The sequence below is a fragment of the Hesperophylax consimilis genome, chromosome 12 (genome assembly GCF_061612785.1).
Source record: "Hesperophylax consimilis isolate HC1 chromosome 12, BYU_Hcon_1.0, whole genome shotgun sequence".
NCBI lineage: Eukaryota > Metazoa > Arthropoda > Insecta > Trichoptera > Limnephilidae > Hesperophylax > Hesperophylax consimilis.
This window is the reverse complement of record NC_142847.1, coordinates 23861577-23879617: the sequence shown is the minus strand read 5'-3', so window position 1 is coordinate 23879617 and position 18041 is coordinate 23861577. Positions and strand designations below refer to the sequence as shown.

General features: G+C 35.6%; 1 protein-coding gene across 2 annotated transcripts in view; it reads right to left on the bottom strand.

Moving 5' to 3' along the window:
- Positions 1 to 18041, bottom strand: part of LOC149419345 (extracellular serine/threonine protein CG31145) — a 303213-nt gene that overhangs the window by 54608 nt on the left and 230564 nt on the right. For both annotated transcript variants that reach the window (XM_089638246.1, XM_089638245.1), the window contains exon 6: positions 16058 to 16182. In XM_089638246.1, coding sequence (XP_089494372.1) covers positions 16058 to 16182 — 125 coding nt within the window. The remainder of the gene's footprint in view (positions 1 to 16057; positions 16183 to 18041) is intronic.

Here is an 18041-nt window from a genome sequence, read left to right as displayed (position 1 = left end):
AATAAAATAAAATAAATTTATTTAAAAAACGTTAGTTTTTTTGCTTTCCTGACAAGTTGACTATTTGCAGATTTGCAACTTTAACACGGAGGTGACGATGTTATTTTTATGAAAAATAGAATATTTTTAAGTAATAGATATTCAATAATGTGCTTGAAAAGGGATTATTTTGATAGAATAAACATTAATTTGATCCTGAGATTTCTGTTCCATTTTCAAGGTTGAAATAAATCAGGCATTTAAATATTTTCGCTTTATAATAGTTTTTTTTATATTAGCGCGCTCCCTCTAACATTTGTGTTTATATATATCTTCTTTCAAATCATCTTTTTTTTCTTTTTGAACGCTAACTACGGAACATTTTGTGAGTGCCTTGTCCAACTCATATTATCTTAGGTGGCAGGAATTTCACTACGAGAAGAGTAGGTACAGAATGAGAAAGAAATTATTCAAAAAGCGTTAAACACCCTTATCTATATTTCATATAAAAATCGCAGGTGACTAGACTAGAATGTTTTTCTGTTGTATTTGTTTCAGTAGTATTTTTGCAGATGTCTATTATTCAATATAATTATTTTTTAATTAAACATCTGTATGCGGGAGTAAATAACAAAATCACTTAATTCTACATAAGTTTACATGTTATATAGAAACCTACGTTTAAAATCCTTAATTAAAACATTATCAGCTCGTTGAAACGTTTCAGTGAACATAAAGCTAAGGTGTTTTGGACTCGTTTGCAATTAGCGACGTCAGAAGCATTTGCATACAGATGGTCGTTTACTTCTCAGAACAGCGAGCGAATTAACTGCACGCCTGTTAGGCCAGCGTATCGTGTGTGGTGATTAAAACTAAATTTATTATTATAATGCATAGTCACAGTGAAAAATAACACACAATTAAACCTCAGGAAAATGAGTCTTTTACACAATGTACATTGCCAAAAGACAATACTACGGGGTTTTCCAATAATATGTGTTATTTTTAATAGCCCGTTATTTCGGTGGATATTACTTTTGAAGCTATCATTCTTTAACATTTGACAAGTAGAAACTACGCTATTAATAAAAATGCAACGATACACGCTTCAACAACGCATTAAAATTATTAAAATTCACTTGAGTGAATCAAATGCAAATCATCTTGAGTGATGAGGCCCATTTCCACCTCGGCGGCTTCGTCAACAAGCAAAATTGTCGCATCTGAGGCTCGGAAAACCAAAGAGTTATTGTTGAAAAGCCTCTCTTTCCTCAACGTGTGACTAGTGCGGTTTAAGGACCGGCGAAGTCATTGGACCTTACTTTTTCGAAAATGAGACTAGAGCAACAGTTACGCTGAATGGATCGCTATCGAGAGATGATTAATGATTTTTCATGTCCGGAATTGGATGATATTGATCTGAACAACGTTTACTTTCAACAAAACGGTGCTACGTGCCACACAAGCAACGAAACCATTGATCTTTTACGATTGAATATCAAAATAACACCTCTTATTGGAAAACCCTGTAGTTGGATAAGTCCGGAATTGGATGATATTGATCTGAACAACGTTTACTTTCAACAAAACGGTGCTACGTGCCACACAAGCAACGAAACCATTGATCTTTTACGATTGAATATCAAAATAACACCTCTTATTGGAAAACCCTGTAGTTGGATAAATAATCAAAAATATCAGTTAAAAATTCAAACTTGGTTTACTAGCACATAAGGAGGGCACGTGCTAAGCTATTATTGTAAAACGCAGTCACAAATATTGTAAATACCATTGGGTAGGCTGTAGGTAGAAGTTAGTTTTGGTTCAGGCTATTATTTAACTTTTTAAGAGTTGCTATATTATTCGAGAGTTTTCGCACCCAAATTTTGCAGCTTTTTCTTTGAAGGCTGGTCAATTTTTGGATAAAAATTTTTATTCGTTTCTACGTTTTAAAGTCAACAAGATTACTGGTGATTTCATCAAGGATGTCATAAGTGAAAGTGTAAAATGAATGCATACAATATTTTGCATCTTTCTCGTGACTTGATTGTGAGTGAACTTAGCTAAAAAGATTAATTAATTTTAAGAAACACAATGTTGAAACAGGAGGCTCTGAGAAAAATAATTTCCCTCTGGGCCAACGCCATATTTTTTTTTAATTTTTTTTTTTATTTATTGATTTTATTTTAGTAATTTTTACATTTAAGTTTACAAATGACTAATTAATTGTTACATATAAATAAACTATGTTTTTTATATGTAATTATTTATCATCTATATTTATCATCTATATTTGGGATGCAGCGTGAAGGGTATTTTTAAGGAAAGGAAGTTCCGAGAAGGAAAAAGGTATGAGGGGTGGATAGGAATCTAAAGATCAGTGTGTCCATGGGTGACGTATAAATATATCCCTCCGCTGCGGCGCAAGGCGATGGTTGAGAGGTCAGTTAGAGAGGTCAAATGGTCTCCCCAAATCATCTCCTCTCTCTCATCTGGCATGCTACGCAGGCAGGCTCATCCTGAACACACCTCCCCCGATGAATCCGGGCACCTCTGCTAAATTTATTTATTTATTTATTTATTTTTCATGTTCTCCGTAAAACGGTTATTCACCAATACATTATGGAGAAGATTACAAATTAGACAAAAAGTATAGCAAAACACATAAAAAGGTCAGTTTCACTACTTTGTGACATACGTCAAAAGATAATTGTTAAACTGCCTGTAGGTTACGTTAAAAATGTCGATGGTCAATGCAGACTCGTTGAGCAGTTCAGTCGCTCTGTTGACTGGGGCGTTCTGATAGGCAGAAGTCCTCGCTTTTGGAGCATAAAAAAGGGTATGGGACCTTCCACGAGTATACTTGTCTGGGACATATAAGTTAATCTCTTTCAAAATAGGTGGATTATGTATAGTTCCAGAGATTATCTTAAAAAAATGTTTTCCTAAAAATATTTTTCGGCGGGCTTCTAATGTATTAAGATCGAGCATTCCTGCTAAGAATAAGGATGGATACAGGAAAGGGTAGTACATATATTCCCTCATATATAGGTAACGCATGAATCTCTTTTGTACTTTTTCTATTTCGAGAATATGGTTTTGCTCAGAAGGGGCCCAAATAATGGAGCTATATTCCAAGATACTGCGAACAAGTGCTTCATACGTTCTTCGGATTGCGATTCCGTTGGTAAATGATCTTGAATTACGAAGAACAAATCCAAGCATTTTGTTGGCACGGGAGACAATATCAGATATATGGGATTTGAAAGAGAGATTTGCTTCAAAAATTACGCCAAGGTCTCGAATCTCATTTTTACGTGTTAATTCATGTTTATTAATGTGGTAGGGGAACAGGAATGTATCTTTGGACCTCGTAAATGTAACGACACTGCATTTCTGAATACTGAAGGGTAAGTTGTTCAGTTCCGACCATTTGACAAGAGAATCAAGATCGTTCTGCAGAAGAATGGAATCGATGTAACTTTTGATTGCTTTGAAAAGTTTTATATCGTCAGCAAAAAGGAGATATTTTGAGTGGTTTATAGTGTTGCCAATGTCATTGATGAATAAGAGAAAGAGAAGGGGTCCTAGATTCGATCCCTGGGGAATCCCGGAGTTAGTTTTGTATTCGTGAGAGATATGGTGTCCGTAACTGACATACTGACGACGATTGCGTAAGTAGCTAGCCACAAAAGCGAGGAAATTCTGAGAGAATCCGATGTCACTTAATTTTTTTAATAAAATATCATGGTCGACTTTATCAAATGCTTTCTCGAAGTCTGTATAAATCACATCAACAGGTACAAAATTTTCAAATGAATTATTAATATAGGTAATGAGATTCATAAGATTCGTTGAAGGTGACAGTGTGGGACGAAATCCGTGCTGATTTTCGGTGAGTGCGTGTTTTGTTTGGTTATATATCTGTGAATAAATGATGGTTTCTAAAAGTTTTGCGGGTGCTGACAACACAGCTACAGGTCTGTAATTATCTATTTCTGACTTTTTTCCTTTTTTATGTATAGGCGTTACTTTCGTTAGTTTCCACATTTCCGGAAATATATTTTTGCGAAGTGATAGGTTAAAAATATGTTTTAGAGGTTGAACAAAATAACTTGCATATCTTTTGAGGATTATAGGTGGAATACAATCTGGGCCGACGGAGTATTTAGGTTTTAGCTTATGGAAAGCTGTAATAATATCGTCATCGTTAATTTCATGAATTTGTACAGGTAAAGAGTTAAATGACGATGAAGCTATAGAGGATATGTCAAGTTTGGGGATATTGTCGCTAAATACTGATTGAAAATAGTGTGCGAAACCTGCGGCGATCTCAGACGATCCATCATATTTATTGTCTTTGTAGTCCATGTGGTTAAGTTTGTCACAGCCGCGGCGTTTATCGTTAGTGTAAGACCAAAATCGAGTTGGGTCTGTTATTATACTGTTCTCGGCCTCACGTGTAAAGTCAGTGTAGGCCTGACCAATTAACCGTTTGATTGATTTTCGCAAAGTTTTAAAGTTAGCTAAGGCATGTTCGGATTTTGTTTTTTTCCAAAGATAGTGCATTTTAGTTTTTTCTCGTATGAGGTGAATGATTTCCCCACTAAACCATTTCGGATATTGTCTAACATCTTTGAGCATACGTGTAGATCTTTTCTTAAAACAAATGTTGAAAATATTATTGAGCTGTTCATAAAACATTTCGACAGCTAGATTTACGTCAAGGCAATCGTAATGATTCCAGTGATGTTGTTCTAAGGCATTCTTAAGTGTGTTATCTGAGCTTTCGTGGAAAATCCAACCCATGTTTATGTCTGGAGGCAATGTGTCTGTTTGTATATGTGATTGAGTTGTGTAATCGAATGTGAATGAAAGTGAAGGGTGATGAATATCCTCTCTGACTAATGGGGAGTTATGGCGGCAGATAACAGCATTTTTAGAATTTACATTACTTAATACTAGGTCTAACATGTGTGCATTTATGTTATAAACAGTGTTGAATTGTGTTAAATTATAAAAAGAACAAAAGTAATCGAAAACGTCAATTGGGTTTTTCCCTGAGGGAAAGTTAAAATCACCGAAAATAATAATATTTTTTGATTGTAACTTTACACTTTCACTTATAGTTTTGTCGTAAAATAATTGATACTGTTCAGATGTTGTATTTGGAGGAAAATATACAACACATATATAAATGATGACATTTCTATGCGATACTTTCACCCACAAGTCTTCACCTTGGGTTTCTATGCAGTCCATTCTTTCCGCGTGTGAGTGGCTGTCAGCTCGGAGGGCTAGGAGAGTCCCTCCTCCGCGACTGCCTCTATCCTTCCTGTAGACGTGGTATAGGTTTTCAAATAGCTCCGACGAAAAGGTGCTTGAAGTTAGCCAAGTTTCGGTAAGAGCAATCAGAAGTGGTTTCTGGCACATTACGTTTGTCATGAAGTCGATAATTTTATTATTCAGACTTCGAACGTTCTGGTATACTCCACTAATGTCTATCTTTTTCGGACGTCGTATCGACCGTCCTAGTTTGGGGTCGTGGTCTCCGAAATGACCATTCGTTGAAGGCCACGTTTTCAGGCCAGATCGTGGGGTCCAGGAAAAAGTGGAAGTAATTTTCCGGTATGCCTATTTTGAAGGCAGCATAACGTTCATGCCTCGTAACCAGTTTTTCGACAGTGTAAATTAAATCCGGCTTCTTCTTTTTTAAGAATGAAGATATATTTTCTTCTGTGGTATTCGGGTGAAACATGAATACATGTAGATGTAGGTTTTTGGGAATAGTGACCAAGCTGTCGTCGATAGACCCTGTCCCTTTACAGATTGGCCGAGATCGTCGTCTACCGTTGACGAGGGCATCGCTATACGATGTTATTGGCTGGGTTGGCAGCTTGGGCACAACAGGCTGTATTGTACTCTGTGGTTGTGGAGGAGAAGACGCCGCTGCAGCAGATGTGGAAGCGGAATGTAGATCTTCCTCCGGTTTTCCTTTTTTAGCAGTGGATCTTGTAGTCATTTTGCGGGTAGTGAGCGGCTGGACGCCGCTAACGGGAAGGTGAGTCTGGCTGGCTAGAGCGGCTAAGGTAATAGCAGGAGCGGGGGCGAGGCCGGGGGGCCCGGGCGGTGGAGGTATCCCAGACGGCTGCTTAGTGATATCGCCGTACGCTGAGCGCACACACACATTTAAGTCTGGCGCCGGCGCTAGTACCTGGGGAGTACCTGCAGTTACGTTGTACGAGTACTTGCATGAAGGGCACACAATTTTAGCACTACCGTCACTTAAAATTGAACGAATCGTGGTCAGTTCGCTACCGAAACCCTCGATTTTGCCACTCAAAACATCGACCGTTTTAATCAGGGACTGAATGATATCACCAAACTCTTCCATTTTGTAAATAGACTAGAACGAACGATTAAAATGAATACTATCGAGAGCCGATGACAGAAGACGTGCGTCGCGTGTTGCGTGCGTATTGACACAAACGTAACGAATAACTTGACAATTGCATGTTTTGCATCGTCTATCAAAGACTTTAAGAAACGTGTAATTGATGTATTATTTCATAACAAGTACCGTGGGATGTAGTTTGTTTACATAAAAGGGTACCTAATACTTTTATTGCACCCCTAAAATAAAGTTCACCGGCCACCACTGCTCGCACATGATTTTTGGAAAATTTATTTGTTTCTCAATGTAATATTTCAAAACAAAGTTTCTAAAAGTAATAACTAGTCCGTTAGAAGTAAACTTTCAAACAGTGGCGTCAATATTTAGATTACAGAATCTAATCACACACGTATCTCCTTTTCGATTCGTTTAATTCTCCACAGGTGTCAGTATAATAGGTTGTATGGCGTCGGACGGAAGCTCTGGGCGTCGCGACGGCGGCGTTACCCTCTTTCCTCGCTACTTGATCTGGCTAGTCGAACGGAAGCGTCGGCTTAAGAGTGGTAAATGCAAAATAGGGAATTCAGTTCTTTGTTGAAATCGTCAGAAATCTTGATATGTTTATTTGTGAGAAAATATTTTTAGACGAATGCCTTTGAATGAATTTGTTATCAACCCATTTATCAATTCAATTTGACTAGAGATTTTCAAGGCCTTTGGACGAAATTATAGTGACAATGATGTCCCATACGTTGGCTAAAGAAAGAAGCGCCAAACGGCTTAAAATCATAATCATTAATCAATTATTTGATTTCGTTGTTTGCAAGATCTAGCATGTCTTTTTATGAACAGAACATAACATTAAATAAGTAATCAAATGCAAAAACAAAAACAAATTGTTCTCTTGAGAGCAAGATAAATAATTCAAACCCAATAGATCATGATGGAAATAACGTTAGCTGGCTGAAGCCGAAAGTAGTTACTTTCGAAATTGGGGTAAAACCTTATAAATCTAGAGCTAAAAAAATATTTTTCAGTTTTATTCTTTTGATTTTTGACTTGATTTAAAAAATATACCCTTTTCAGTGAAGTTTCCTGTTTTTTCCAGGTTTTGATTTAATTGATATACATTAATACAATATCTTATCGAAAATCAATATTATCATGAGCTTTTAAAATAAACAACATTATAAAAACCACGTTAAATTGCACCTGTCGTTTTACTCATTAAAAAACTTGTTTTATCGAAAATGGTTGAAAAAACGAATAAACAAGCGGTGTTTTGAAATAACATCCAAACAACTCTATTAAAATAATTTAAAACAAAATAATAATTTAATTAATTCTTCAATCAACCGTGCCGGATTTTGACGAATTAAAATACAATTAAAAACGTTCAAATGAGAAGCCGTTCTTTATCCTTTCCCTGACGGTGCTGACAAATTCCGCGAGCTTCGGTGGGTTTAGAATTTTGATAATTACTAAATAAGAAGTAATGCTTACAAAAATAAATTCAATATTAAGCTGGAAACGGGGACAAAACATCGGACACCCTTAAAACTCAAGATCCGTCCATTGCTGCCTGCAGACCGCCTGCTAATGCCGAATATCCCCCCTTGTGGCACGGCAAGTGTAATTCAGTGCCGCCCTTGCACATTACCTCATCACTCGGAAAGTTTGCAAGCACACATAGGTATATGACTTATATACTGTTGTATAACATTTTTACGAAGAAATAAACAAATGTAATATTGAATAATTATTCATTACCGTTTTTTAGACATAAAATTTAATTTTGTTGCGTTCGATAAATACTTTCGTATTTTAATTATTTTTTTAATATATTAATGTGTTCCGGAAGTATTCTTGAAATATTTAATCTGTGTTTGGTGTATTGAAAAATATATTTTAATAATAAGCGACCAAGTCAACTCAGTTGACCGCACCGGAAAGGTTAAAAATAAATATTTGAGGGTTTTGAGACGTCATGAAAAGAATTCATTTGGACACTAACAAAGGAACAATTAATCCCAAGCCATTAACAATTTAAACCACGCTATGGTTTTAACAAATGAGAATGCTTAAGACTTTTCCAATTTACTTTGGAAATTTCTCCTTTTAGTCGGGTGCATTCTTTTTAGAAAAAGTCTCGAGAAGAAGGAAAACCTCTTTGAAAACTTTAAAAACTATTACTTTGAAAGCATCTTAAGCAAGTGAAATATTATGAGAGTCCTTTGTTTTGTATTTCTATGTCGTTACAACGTTTAATACAGTATTTAACTGTGTTTTAAACCTATTATATAAGAACTTTTTGAGAAATTTCTTTAGCCTTTGTATTGCTTTGTTTCTGGCTTTTACCCTTCAAGGGTGTTGTTTTAGGCCATCATTTCAATTTTTGAAGAGAGGGAAGGTGAATTAATATATTAATTAAATTGGCAAATTTTAAAATTATATGGGGATTGGAATCAAGTTCAGACCTAGAAGAGATGAGATGTTGAACGGAGGGGAGGCAATTCAAAATAAGCTTGATAGAAGACAGGATGTTTGTTTAGAGAGAGAAAACCAAAATATGTGATCTAAAGTTCCCATTTCTAGATCACAGAATGTAAAATCCGAGAAGTCAAGCACGTCAATTTCGAAGCTCGAAGGAACGGAACAATGTCCAATTCTCCTTAGATTTATCTAAGGTTTTTGATTGGATAAATTTCTAAAAAAAAACGTTTCACTAACATTCGAATGTAACATTTTCATCAAAGTACCATCAAAGCCATTTGATATTTCTATAAACGGTTGCCGTTAATCGCTGATTGTAGGCCTGTTTCAGCTTTTGGGCAAAATGTGATCATAACAACATGGCCCTAAAAATTTTTCTGATGATAGGTCTCAAATGTGAATAGTTCTCTTCAAATAACAAATGAGCACCATAACACGATTATTAGAAGTATAGAGAATGGTCATCAAAACTACATTTATTCATTTTAATCAAAGTTTTATTTTTTAAATTCTAGTTTATATGTACCTACATCTAAATATTATTTTAATTTTATTAGGTTGTACGCCCAGCTGCGGGATTATAAAAACAAAATTTATCAAGTGTGCTATAGAATGTTATGCACAAAGTTTTTAAAGAATGATATAACGTTAAATTGATGAACTAAATATGAAAAATTATTTGTAAAATATGTAACAGAAACAAAAACAATACTACATATATGACAAATCACTAAAACCAAAGCTACTATAATTTGTAAGATATGGTGGTATAAATTACGCATTACTCTATACATAGAGTCGGTAAATATATCTTATTGGTTAGTGAGTGTGTCTGATAGTTGGTTGTGTATGATTGCAGAAGAACGATATATTTTGTCTTGTGTTCCTAGTCAGTACATGGAATTTAATAGTGGCGACGGTGGCAGGGCTGTCGATTAAGTTATTAGTGACCCATATTATGTAATCATAGTTCATTGTAAATATTACGAGTTCTGTTAACAAAACCTGAATATTTTAATATCAATCTACCTAAGATCTAGATTTTTTTAATGTAATTTAGAGATTCGATAACCTATAGATTGCTATCCATTGTTTTAAGCGCTTAATGATGTTTTTGTGGTGAAATTAAAAAGCTTGGGCACAAAATCACCATTAATTTGGTGATTTTATTTCACTTAAAATTCGAATAACAGCGAGAGGCTTGATTTTGATGTCATATGAACACGATACTTCAATCCTTAAATAAAATGCCTTTAAAACCAATTTAAAACTTCTAGTGACCATCTAATTTTTCAATGACTACACAAATTCAATGTGCATTGTTACAAGTAAATATGATGTCAGAGTTGGCACCAGGTGATCAACTGATTGGGTAATTAATGTTGACCTGCTGCAACGAGCGCCCATCGCGTGTTGACGAAAATCACATCATTATTGGAAAACAAATATAGTTTCGGTCATGCCCTATTGTCCGGCCGCCTCTTGTATGCATGCATATCGAAAATTTTCACCGTAGAGTGATTAACGGACTTACAATTCTGGACAGAATAATATTTCGTCCACCGTGTCAGTTCGCTCCGTGAAATGAAGACGAACATTTTTCAGAAATTCTTCAATTGCAAGGGTTATATTATTTGTAAGTAGAAGGCGAAGTAGGGCTGGCCATGGCTGGAACACTAGGAGCAATCGGCCTCGGGTGCCGACATGCCAAGGCGCCAAGGAGCCAAGGAGCTAAGGATCCAAGAAGAAAAAGCTAACTAGACCTAACCTAACACCTAAGGTACGTATAAATGCCCGAACCGAATTGCCGACCCGAAATACGACTAGTGGGAACAGAAGGAAGCACAATGGCGTTTCGCAACATTTGCGGTTGATTCGTTCCTTTCCCGTAATTCGTGACACGTCTCGCGTGTTTTTTATCGTGTCTATGCGCAGCATAATACAGCCGGTATTTGGTGCCGTTTGCCGTCAGGCTCGACCCTAAGGGCAAGGATAGGTTAGGTGTGGTTATGTTATGTAAGGTTAGGTTCTCTAGGGTTAGGTATGGTTAGGTTCTTTTAGGTTAGGATTGGACTAGAGGCTAGACTATTAGACTAATCCAAATGATAGGTTTCTTAAACTTTCTAACTGTTCTAGCTGATCTATTCTAGTGTTATAGTGCTTGTGTTGGGCTTCACGTAACATGTAGGGTTAATTGACTCACTCTAAATGTCTATTGACAGGATTGGTCTATCAGTAAAAAACGGCTAATCGATGTGATGGGTCTCTAGCCAACTATAGGTTTCTAGTGCTAGTGTTGGTAATCTGTAGAATTTAGGGATAATCTAAAACTGAACGGGTCTCTAAAACTCTCTAGTTCTCCAGTGCTAGAGTTGGGCTAGTTGTAAACTGTAAGGCTAATCGATGTGATATGATTAGTGTAGGCTGGAGGAGTGTAGGACATTTTTTGCCTATATTATATCCGCTGTCCAATTTCAAATCGGATAACGCTGGACAGCTGATATTATGTTGACCCCCCTGGCAGACCATTTTATTCAGAATTGAAGTATGGGGAAGTTAATATTTGTGTAGTTAGAGTAATAATATAAATGTATTAATTTAAGTTACCGGCCATGAATCCAAGATGAATATCATTGGGACTGTTTTTCAACAACTGATTAAATTTGCATTGACTTTAACTAACAGTTCCAAAACACCTCTTGCATAAATAAATAAAAAATGGTTCAAAATAAACTCCTTAGAAGTCCAAATAAAGTTTATAAAACAAGCAATATAACCAATCAATCCAATGCTTTAAATCTCTCGAATAAAAACACTCTGGCGATAAATTCCCGTGAACATCCCCGCGAGCCGCTTAAACCACGGCGGTAATTGGGTCACAGCTGTTGTCACGTGACTGACCGTAAAGCCATTTTGTCCGGCTCGCCGGCCCGCCGCGCAGGAGAAGGCGTCACAAAGCCAGGCCTAGCCAGCGAGCCAACCTCCACTTCATGCTTGTTACCGGCTTGTAATATGTTATAAAGCCTGCTAATATTGGTTGTGAACCTAATGGTAACTTGTGAGCGAGGCTTTAAATTAACACGTTTGGATTTGGGGGGGGGGGTGCACTGTTAATGCGTAGAATTCACACACGGATCTATAAATCCGGACATTAGAGCGGCGAGCAACACGTATTACAATGTGGTACGTAGAGGAGAATTTGGCAAGATCTAGAGAAAAGATAAAAAACACAAAACGTAGAAAAATTTATCAAATTTTGGTTTTGTAGTCAAATTTCTCAAGTCAATTTTAAGAAACTGGGGGTATCCTGGAATCTTTGTAATTCACCTCGTACAAACTCATTATTAAATCTAGGGTAATTTAGATTTGTAATCTAGGTGAATATAAATTTTTTGGGTCATCAGTAAATGTTTATCGACTGCGAATGAGGTCATGCTCGGCGAGCTGATCCGTAGCGTACATTCACACATGAATAGACGGACCGCAAACGGACAGCGGACCGATCCGTGTGTAAATTCTGCGCATAAGTTAAAAATTCGAATTGGCTAAAGAAGGCTCGATAAGCGAGTTTAATCTAGGTTTAAAAATATGAACTTTAACAAAAGTATTTCCAATTACACTTAACGATATAACTTGTGAAAATAGTGAACTAGAACCATAATAATAAATAACATCATAATTTTCCAACAACAACTTCGTTTCTAATTTCTGTTCTGGAGAGAAACATAGTTTTTAGATGTCGCTGATATTTTCGATTTAAATCTTGACACATTGAAAGCCACATTAGTTCAGCTTTTTTAACTTAAGGCGATGCACTACGTCTTGTAATATTTTAAATTGAGCCGCTATCAATAACAACCCTTGCGTAGATGGCGATAAGGTTTAAATTCCCGCACACCATCCGCCTGTTTTGATTTACGCAAGTAAAAAACATGGCCAAAAAGTGCCTTTTATTTTATTTTGTGGATGTTCAGGCATAAATATTTAATTTTTTTTCGATCATTTTATAAATAACCTAATTTCCCACATTATTCAATAAAATCATAACCGAAAATGGGTTCGTAAGTAGGAGATTTTGAACTTTAAAGAAGTTTTCATAGGCCTTTACATTATTTTTTTCTGGGGTTATAAAAAGACTTATCTAAAAAATACTCGATTATTTCAAAGGCCCATATGTATTCTACTCGCAGTATTTAATTAAAGCATCAAATTAAAGTTAAACTCTTTCAAACTTACAGCAAAGCTAAATATATGTCAACAGGAGTCCCGCAGGGGTCAATTCTCGGGCCAACATTATACATAATATTTGTTTCACTCATGAATAAAATTTTCACCTTTGTTAAGCATTACGTTTATGCTGATGATACGGCGCTAGTCATTTCGCATGAAGATTTATCTATTGCAATAAAACTCATGCAGCATGATTTCTTTTCTTTACAGAAATGGTCACATGATGCCGGCCTAATAATAAATTCCAAAAAGACTAAATTGATGCATATACGATCTCCACATGCCAAATACACCATCACGCCTATAATAAAGTCGCATACATCTGAGTGTATACACAATTCTTCACAGTCCTGTAAATGTGGAACCATTGAACTGGTACAAACTTATGTATATTTGGGGATAACTGTAGATGCGCATATGAAATGGGATACACACGTTAGCAACATATGCAAACGCCTACGAGCTATTGCGGGGCGAATTTACAAAATTAAATATTTTATGCCTATAAGTACGTTAAAAATAATCTATTTGTCACTAGCGGAATCTACAATCAGATACGGAATAACCTCATGGGGAAACTCCTGCAAGACAAATATAGGTTACATCCAATCAATTCAAAACTCCATGACTAAGCTTTTGGTAAACAAACGTATTTATGCACAAAGAAGAGATATAAAATTATTATATGAGTCAGTTAACGTATTATCTGTTCGAGGAATATTATGGTTAAAAATTATATGTCAAAACATAACGTCAGATTCAATATACAAAGAAAAAGTAGATCATGCATATGACACAAGATTCAATAGAAATGAAGGTATGTCCATTCCGAAAATTATAAATAAATACGGACAACGGACTTTCTCTTATCTTGTGCCTACCATATTTAATAAGATTCCAATAGACATAAAAATTCAATCAAATTGCACCCCCGAATTAAAAAATAAAATTAAAAAATGGTTAATAGATCAAGCTTTTTTATACTGATATTGTTTATAATCTTATGCATATATATAAATATACATATGAATATGAGTAATTTGCCTGTGTTACAACTGACTGTCTTTGTATTTTATTATTTTGTATTGTAGTAAGTTAAAAGTTTCTTTTTATTGTTTCTTTTTTATGTATGGCTCTGTTTTTGTGATTATTTAAGTTCTTATTTAAATTCTTCTGTATATATTTTAAATATTGTGATTTCTCGCTTTTTGTATGCTTTGATAATATATTATGTTAAACTGACCTGCTGACAAACTGCTTGAGCAGTTTAGCGGGTATAATTAATAAAATAAAAAAAAAAATAAAAAAATCTGAATCATTTCTAGGCGACCAAATTTTCAAACAAAAAACACATGATTTTGCATTACTACGTATGGCATCGCCTTAATATAAATAACGAGCTGTTGAAATATATTTATTTATATTTTAAGGTACACCGAGGTTAATCTTGGACGATTCTTACATTCCAATATATGTGAATTGAGTATTTTATTAATATCAATGATTTGTGTAATAAAATTAAAGGATTCGAAAGGATCGAAGTTTAAGGCTGATTTTAGTGTCACGCCGACCGCACGCGCACCGTCGGCGCTGATGGTCGAGATATATGAACTTCTAGGAAGCGTTTTTGAATGACGCGTAGCTATCAGCGCGCAAGGTGGTCAGCGCTGATAGCTACGCGGCCGTACGCGTCGCGCGTCGGCGCCGCGTAGCTGTCAGCGCTGACGATCGCACGAACGCCTCTGCTTTCAGCGAGCGTTCTAGTGTCGAGCGGAGCAGACATCATCGCGTGTACAGTCATGGCGAATAGCGAAGTGGATACAGGTCGAGTTATCGATAAAGTTTGCCATATAACAAGACAAAGTCTCCAGCAACGGCTCTCTGCTCAATCAATGGATGAACATGGAGTCTTCGTCGTCGCCGGTTTTTATTTTTTTGGGATAGGTAGTACAAAGCAGTAATAACTAATACACTCCACATTTTGGTCTTCGACTGTACAGTAAGGCGGTCAGTACGATACTGAAACGAGCCACGCTGAGCCTCAGCGCTGACGAACTACGCGCTGATCTATGAGCGCTGACGGTGAGCGTGACACTAAAATCAGCCTAATAGTAGCGGTTTATTAATAAAATTGATTGAAAGATGATAATAAAAAGAACTTAATGAAATTATGTAAACTTAACAAGCAGAAGTAATGAATGGTGATGTTTTTTTGTAACTATCGTTTGTCGATATTCCAAAATTAGAATTTCTTCATGAGCATTCTTGGCCAGTAGATATATAACAGGTTATATTTATAACAAGTAGCTACATACCAACAGAGTAATCACAATTTACGCTTATTCTCTGTAGTTTTCGATTCACTAAACACGTCTAAAGCCATTTAAAGCAACGTTTTAATTCTGAATGGTGGTCTTACATAAGAACGATACTAAGAGTATCTTCCACCCTGGAAGGTGCCGCAAATATACATTATATTATTTTAAATGATTAATTAGTGAAATAACACAAATCAATTAAAAAAATTACTTAGTCACGACGAGATTTGAACACGTGACCTCCAGATTGCTAGTCGAGGGCCTTATACTAGACAACGAGAGAAAAATAACCGTAAGAATAAAAAACATGTATGTAAAACAACAACATACAATGTATAAGTCAAGTAAAAACTAGAGATTTGAGAAACGTCGTAAGTTCTGGGTGCTATCTCTAAATACGTCCGGAATCTTGCCACTACAGTGGCTAACAAGAGGTTGGGAGAAGGTTACGTTGGTTCTTTGGAAAGGAATATGGAAAGTTTCTGAGTTTCTTAGTAGACTGTGATTGATACGTGTAGGATATATTTATGTTATGTATATAGGAGTGATTAGTTAGCGGAAAGGGTACCCAAACACCTTTCACTAATATGTAGTTATAAGATTAGGACAACATAAATAAGTGGTAGGTGTGACAGCAACTTACCAACGTGAAGGATCGGTAATTTGATCATATCTCCCATGACCTTATCCACCAGCTCATCATCTGGAGGGTACAGCTCGTGCTGAGAGATCCTCAGTTGGAACAGCTCCAGGTTGGAAGCGTTGGGCCTGGGGACAAAACAATAAATAATTAACCAATAATCTTCGTTTCTGTCTGGTTCTGGGTGATTCGTTATCTAAAGAGATACTGGATATTTATTTTTTAAAGTAAATATCTAAGGGGGTAAAACTGACTCTTGCGTAGCAAGTGTGGCAAGACTGGTCGGCTCTTTAAGCCAGCCACCAAAACTCTGTGCGAGGAAGGCTCATCGAATGTCCTGATGTTTTATTGTCCTGGAGCTAATCTCTTATGTTTTTCTTTATTCCAAAGTAAAGTTTTCTTCAATATCAAGAGTTTTCACTAAAATCATCAATATTTTGTTGGGTAATCTGTGGCATATCTTTAATTGAAAATGATTTGTTCACTATAAAACTTAATCGCATTATTTAAATGTATATATTTTTAATGTTAGTTAGTTATTTTGATAGTTTTACTATCAAAATTGTAAATACTTTTTCACTTATTTTTCACTTCCTTCAATAAAATGTTGTTTTCTATGTGCAGCGGTCAATGAAAATGTATTTATCTCAACGTAAAATATGATGTGGTTCTAAAGGAAAGGAAACACATTTATTGTGGGTGGGAGCGAAGAACAGAGAAGGTGGACACATAATATTTTAGCGTTTGAAGATCTGCTCGTGAATCACAATGATGCACGTAAAGCAAGTAAATGCACCTGATTGAGGGAAAGAGATAGATTGAATCTACAAATATGTAATGGATAGTTTAAATAGGCAAGGCTTTTAGAAAATGCGACTAGTTAAAGTTATCCCAGGCACTAGGTACGATGTTGAGAAACGCGTCAGTAGGAATCCGATCCTATTTAAAAACGCTACCGTTCATTTTTTGGAATTATATAATAGATACGTTTTTATTAAAGGGTTATAATTTTTAAATTCTTATATGGGTCCCTTTTTGATAAAATTAAAATATTAAAATTCTGTCAAATTATCGACATCGTACTGAAATAATTCAACGGTTAATGCAAGCAAATATCCATCCGCCACACTGGATGATTGCAAACATAAAATATTCAATGGCAATGATTCATTTCCAGACAGATCCATAAATTATCCGGGAATTTCTGACGTCCGACTATGGATCTACGGAATTCAATCGCGCGCGCGGGACAACGGCTATCTTTGGGGACTAAAATCTACAGTTCTTAAATAGACATATTAAAACGGTTTGCAGACAAATTAAGTTCCATTTTTATTCTTTCATTGCATCAGAGAAAATTTTTCAAAAATATATTTTCGTACCTAAAATAAATGTGAAAAAGTTTTAACTCGTCAATATGGATATATTCAGAGCTTATTATACAAGAAATAGAACATGAAAAACATGGTTTTAATTATCCAAGAACGTGTATCATATACTGCTCTTTAAATGTGTGACAGGAAATTTTTATGGGTAATATGGTTTTTGGTTTAAAAAGGCTATTTTTTTGTGCTATTTTGGAATATTTTCTCCCATACAGATTACTATGCAAATTTCGCATATAGGTTAATCAATGCTGTTAGAAAATATTTCGCGTCGAATATGCGGTCTCGGTTGGACAATTTACGAGTATCTATGCCTGTTTGCGTTGCTCCGAGTTTCAAGACAAATGGGATTTTTCGTATCAATGTAAGTATTGTAATGTGTTATTATTTATTCAATTTTTTTAAATATTAAATTTAACTACATTAAACTTTTACATGGCGTCCTATACGTCCCCAAAAGAATAACGCAGAGAGGATGTAACGCCGAATAAAAAAAGATGACATTTGCACAGTCGACTTACAGCAAATGTGCTATAAGTATTTTAATACGGTATTTTTGTATGCAGTCCTCTTGAACTTTTATTATTAAATATTGTATTTAT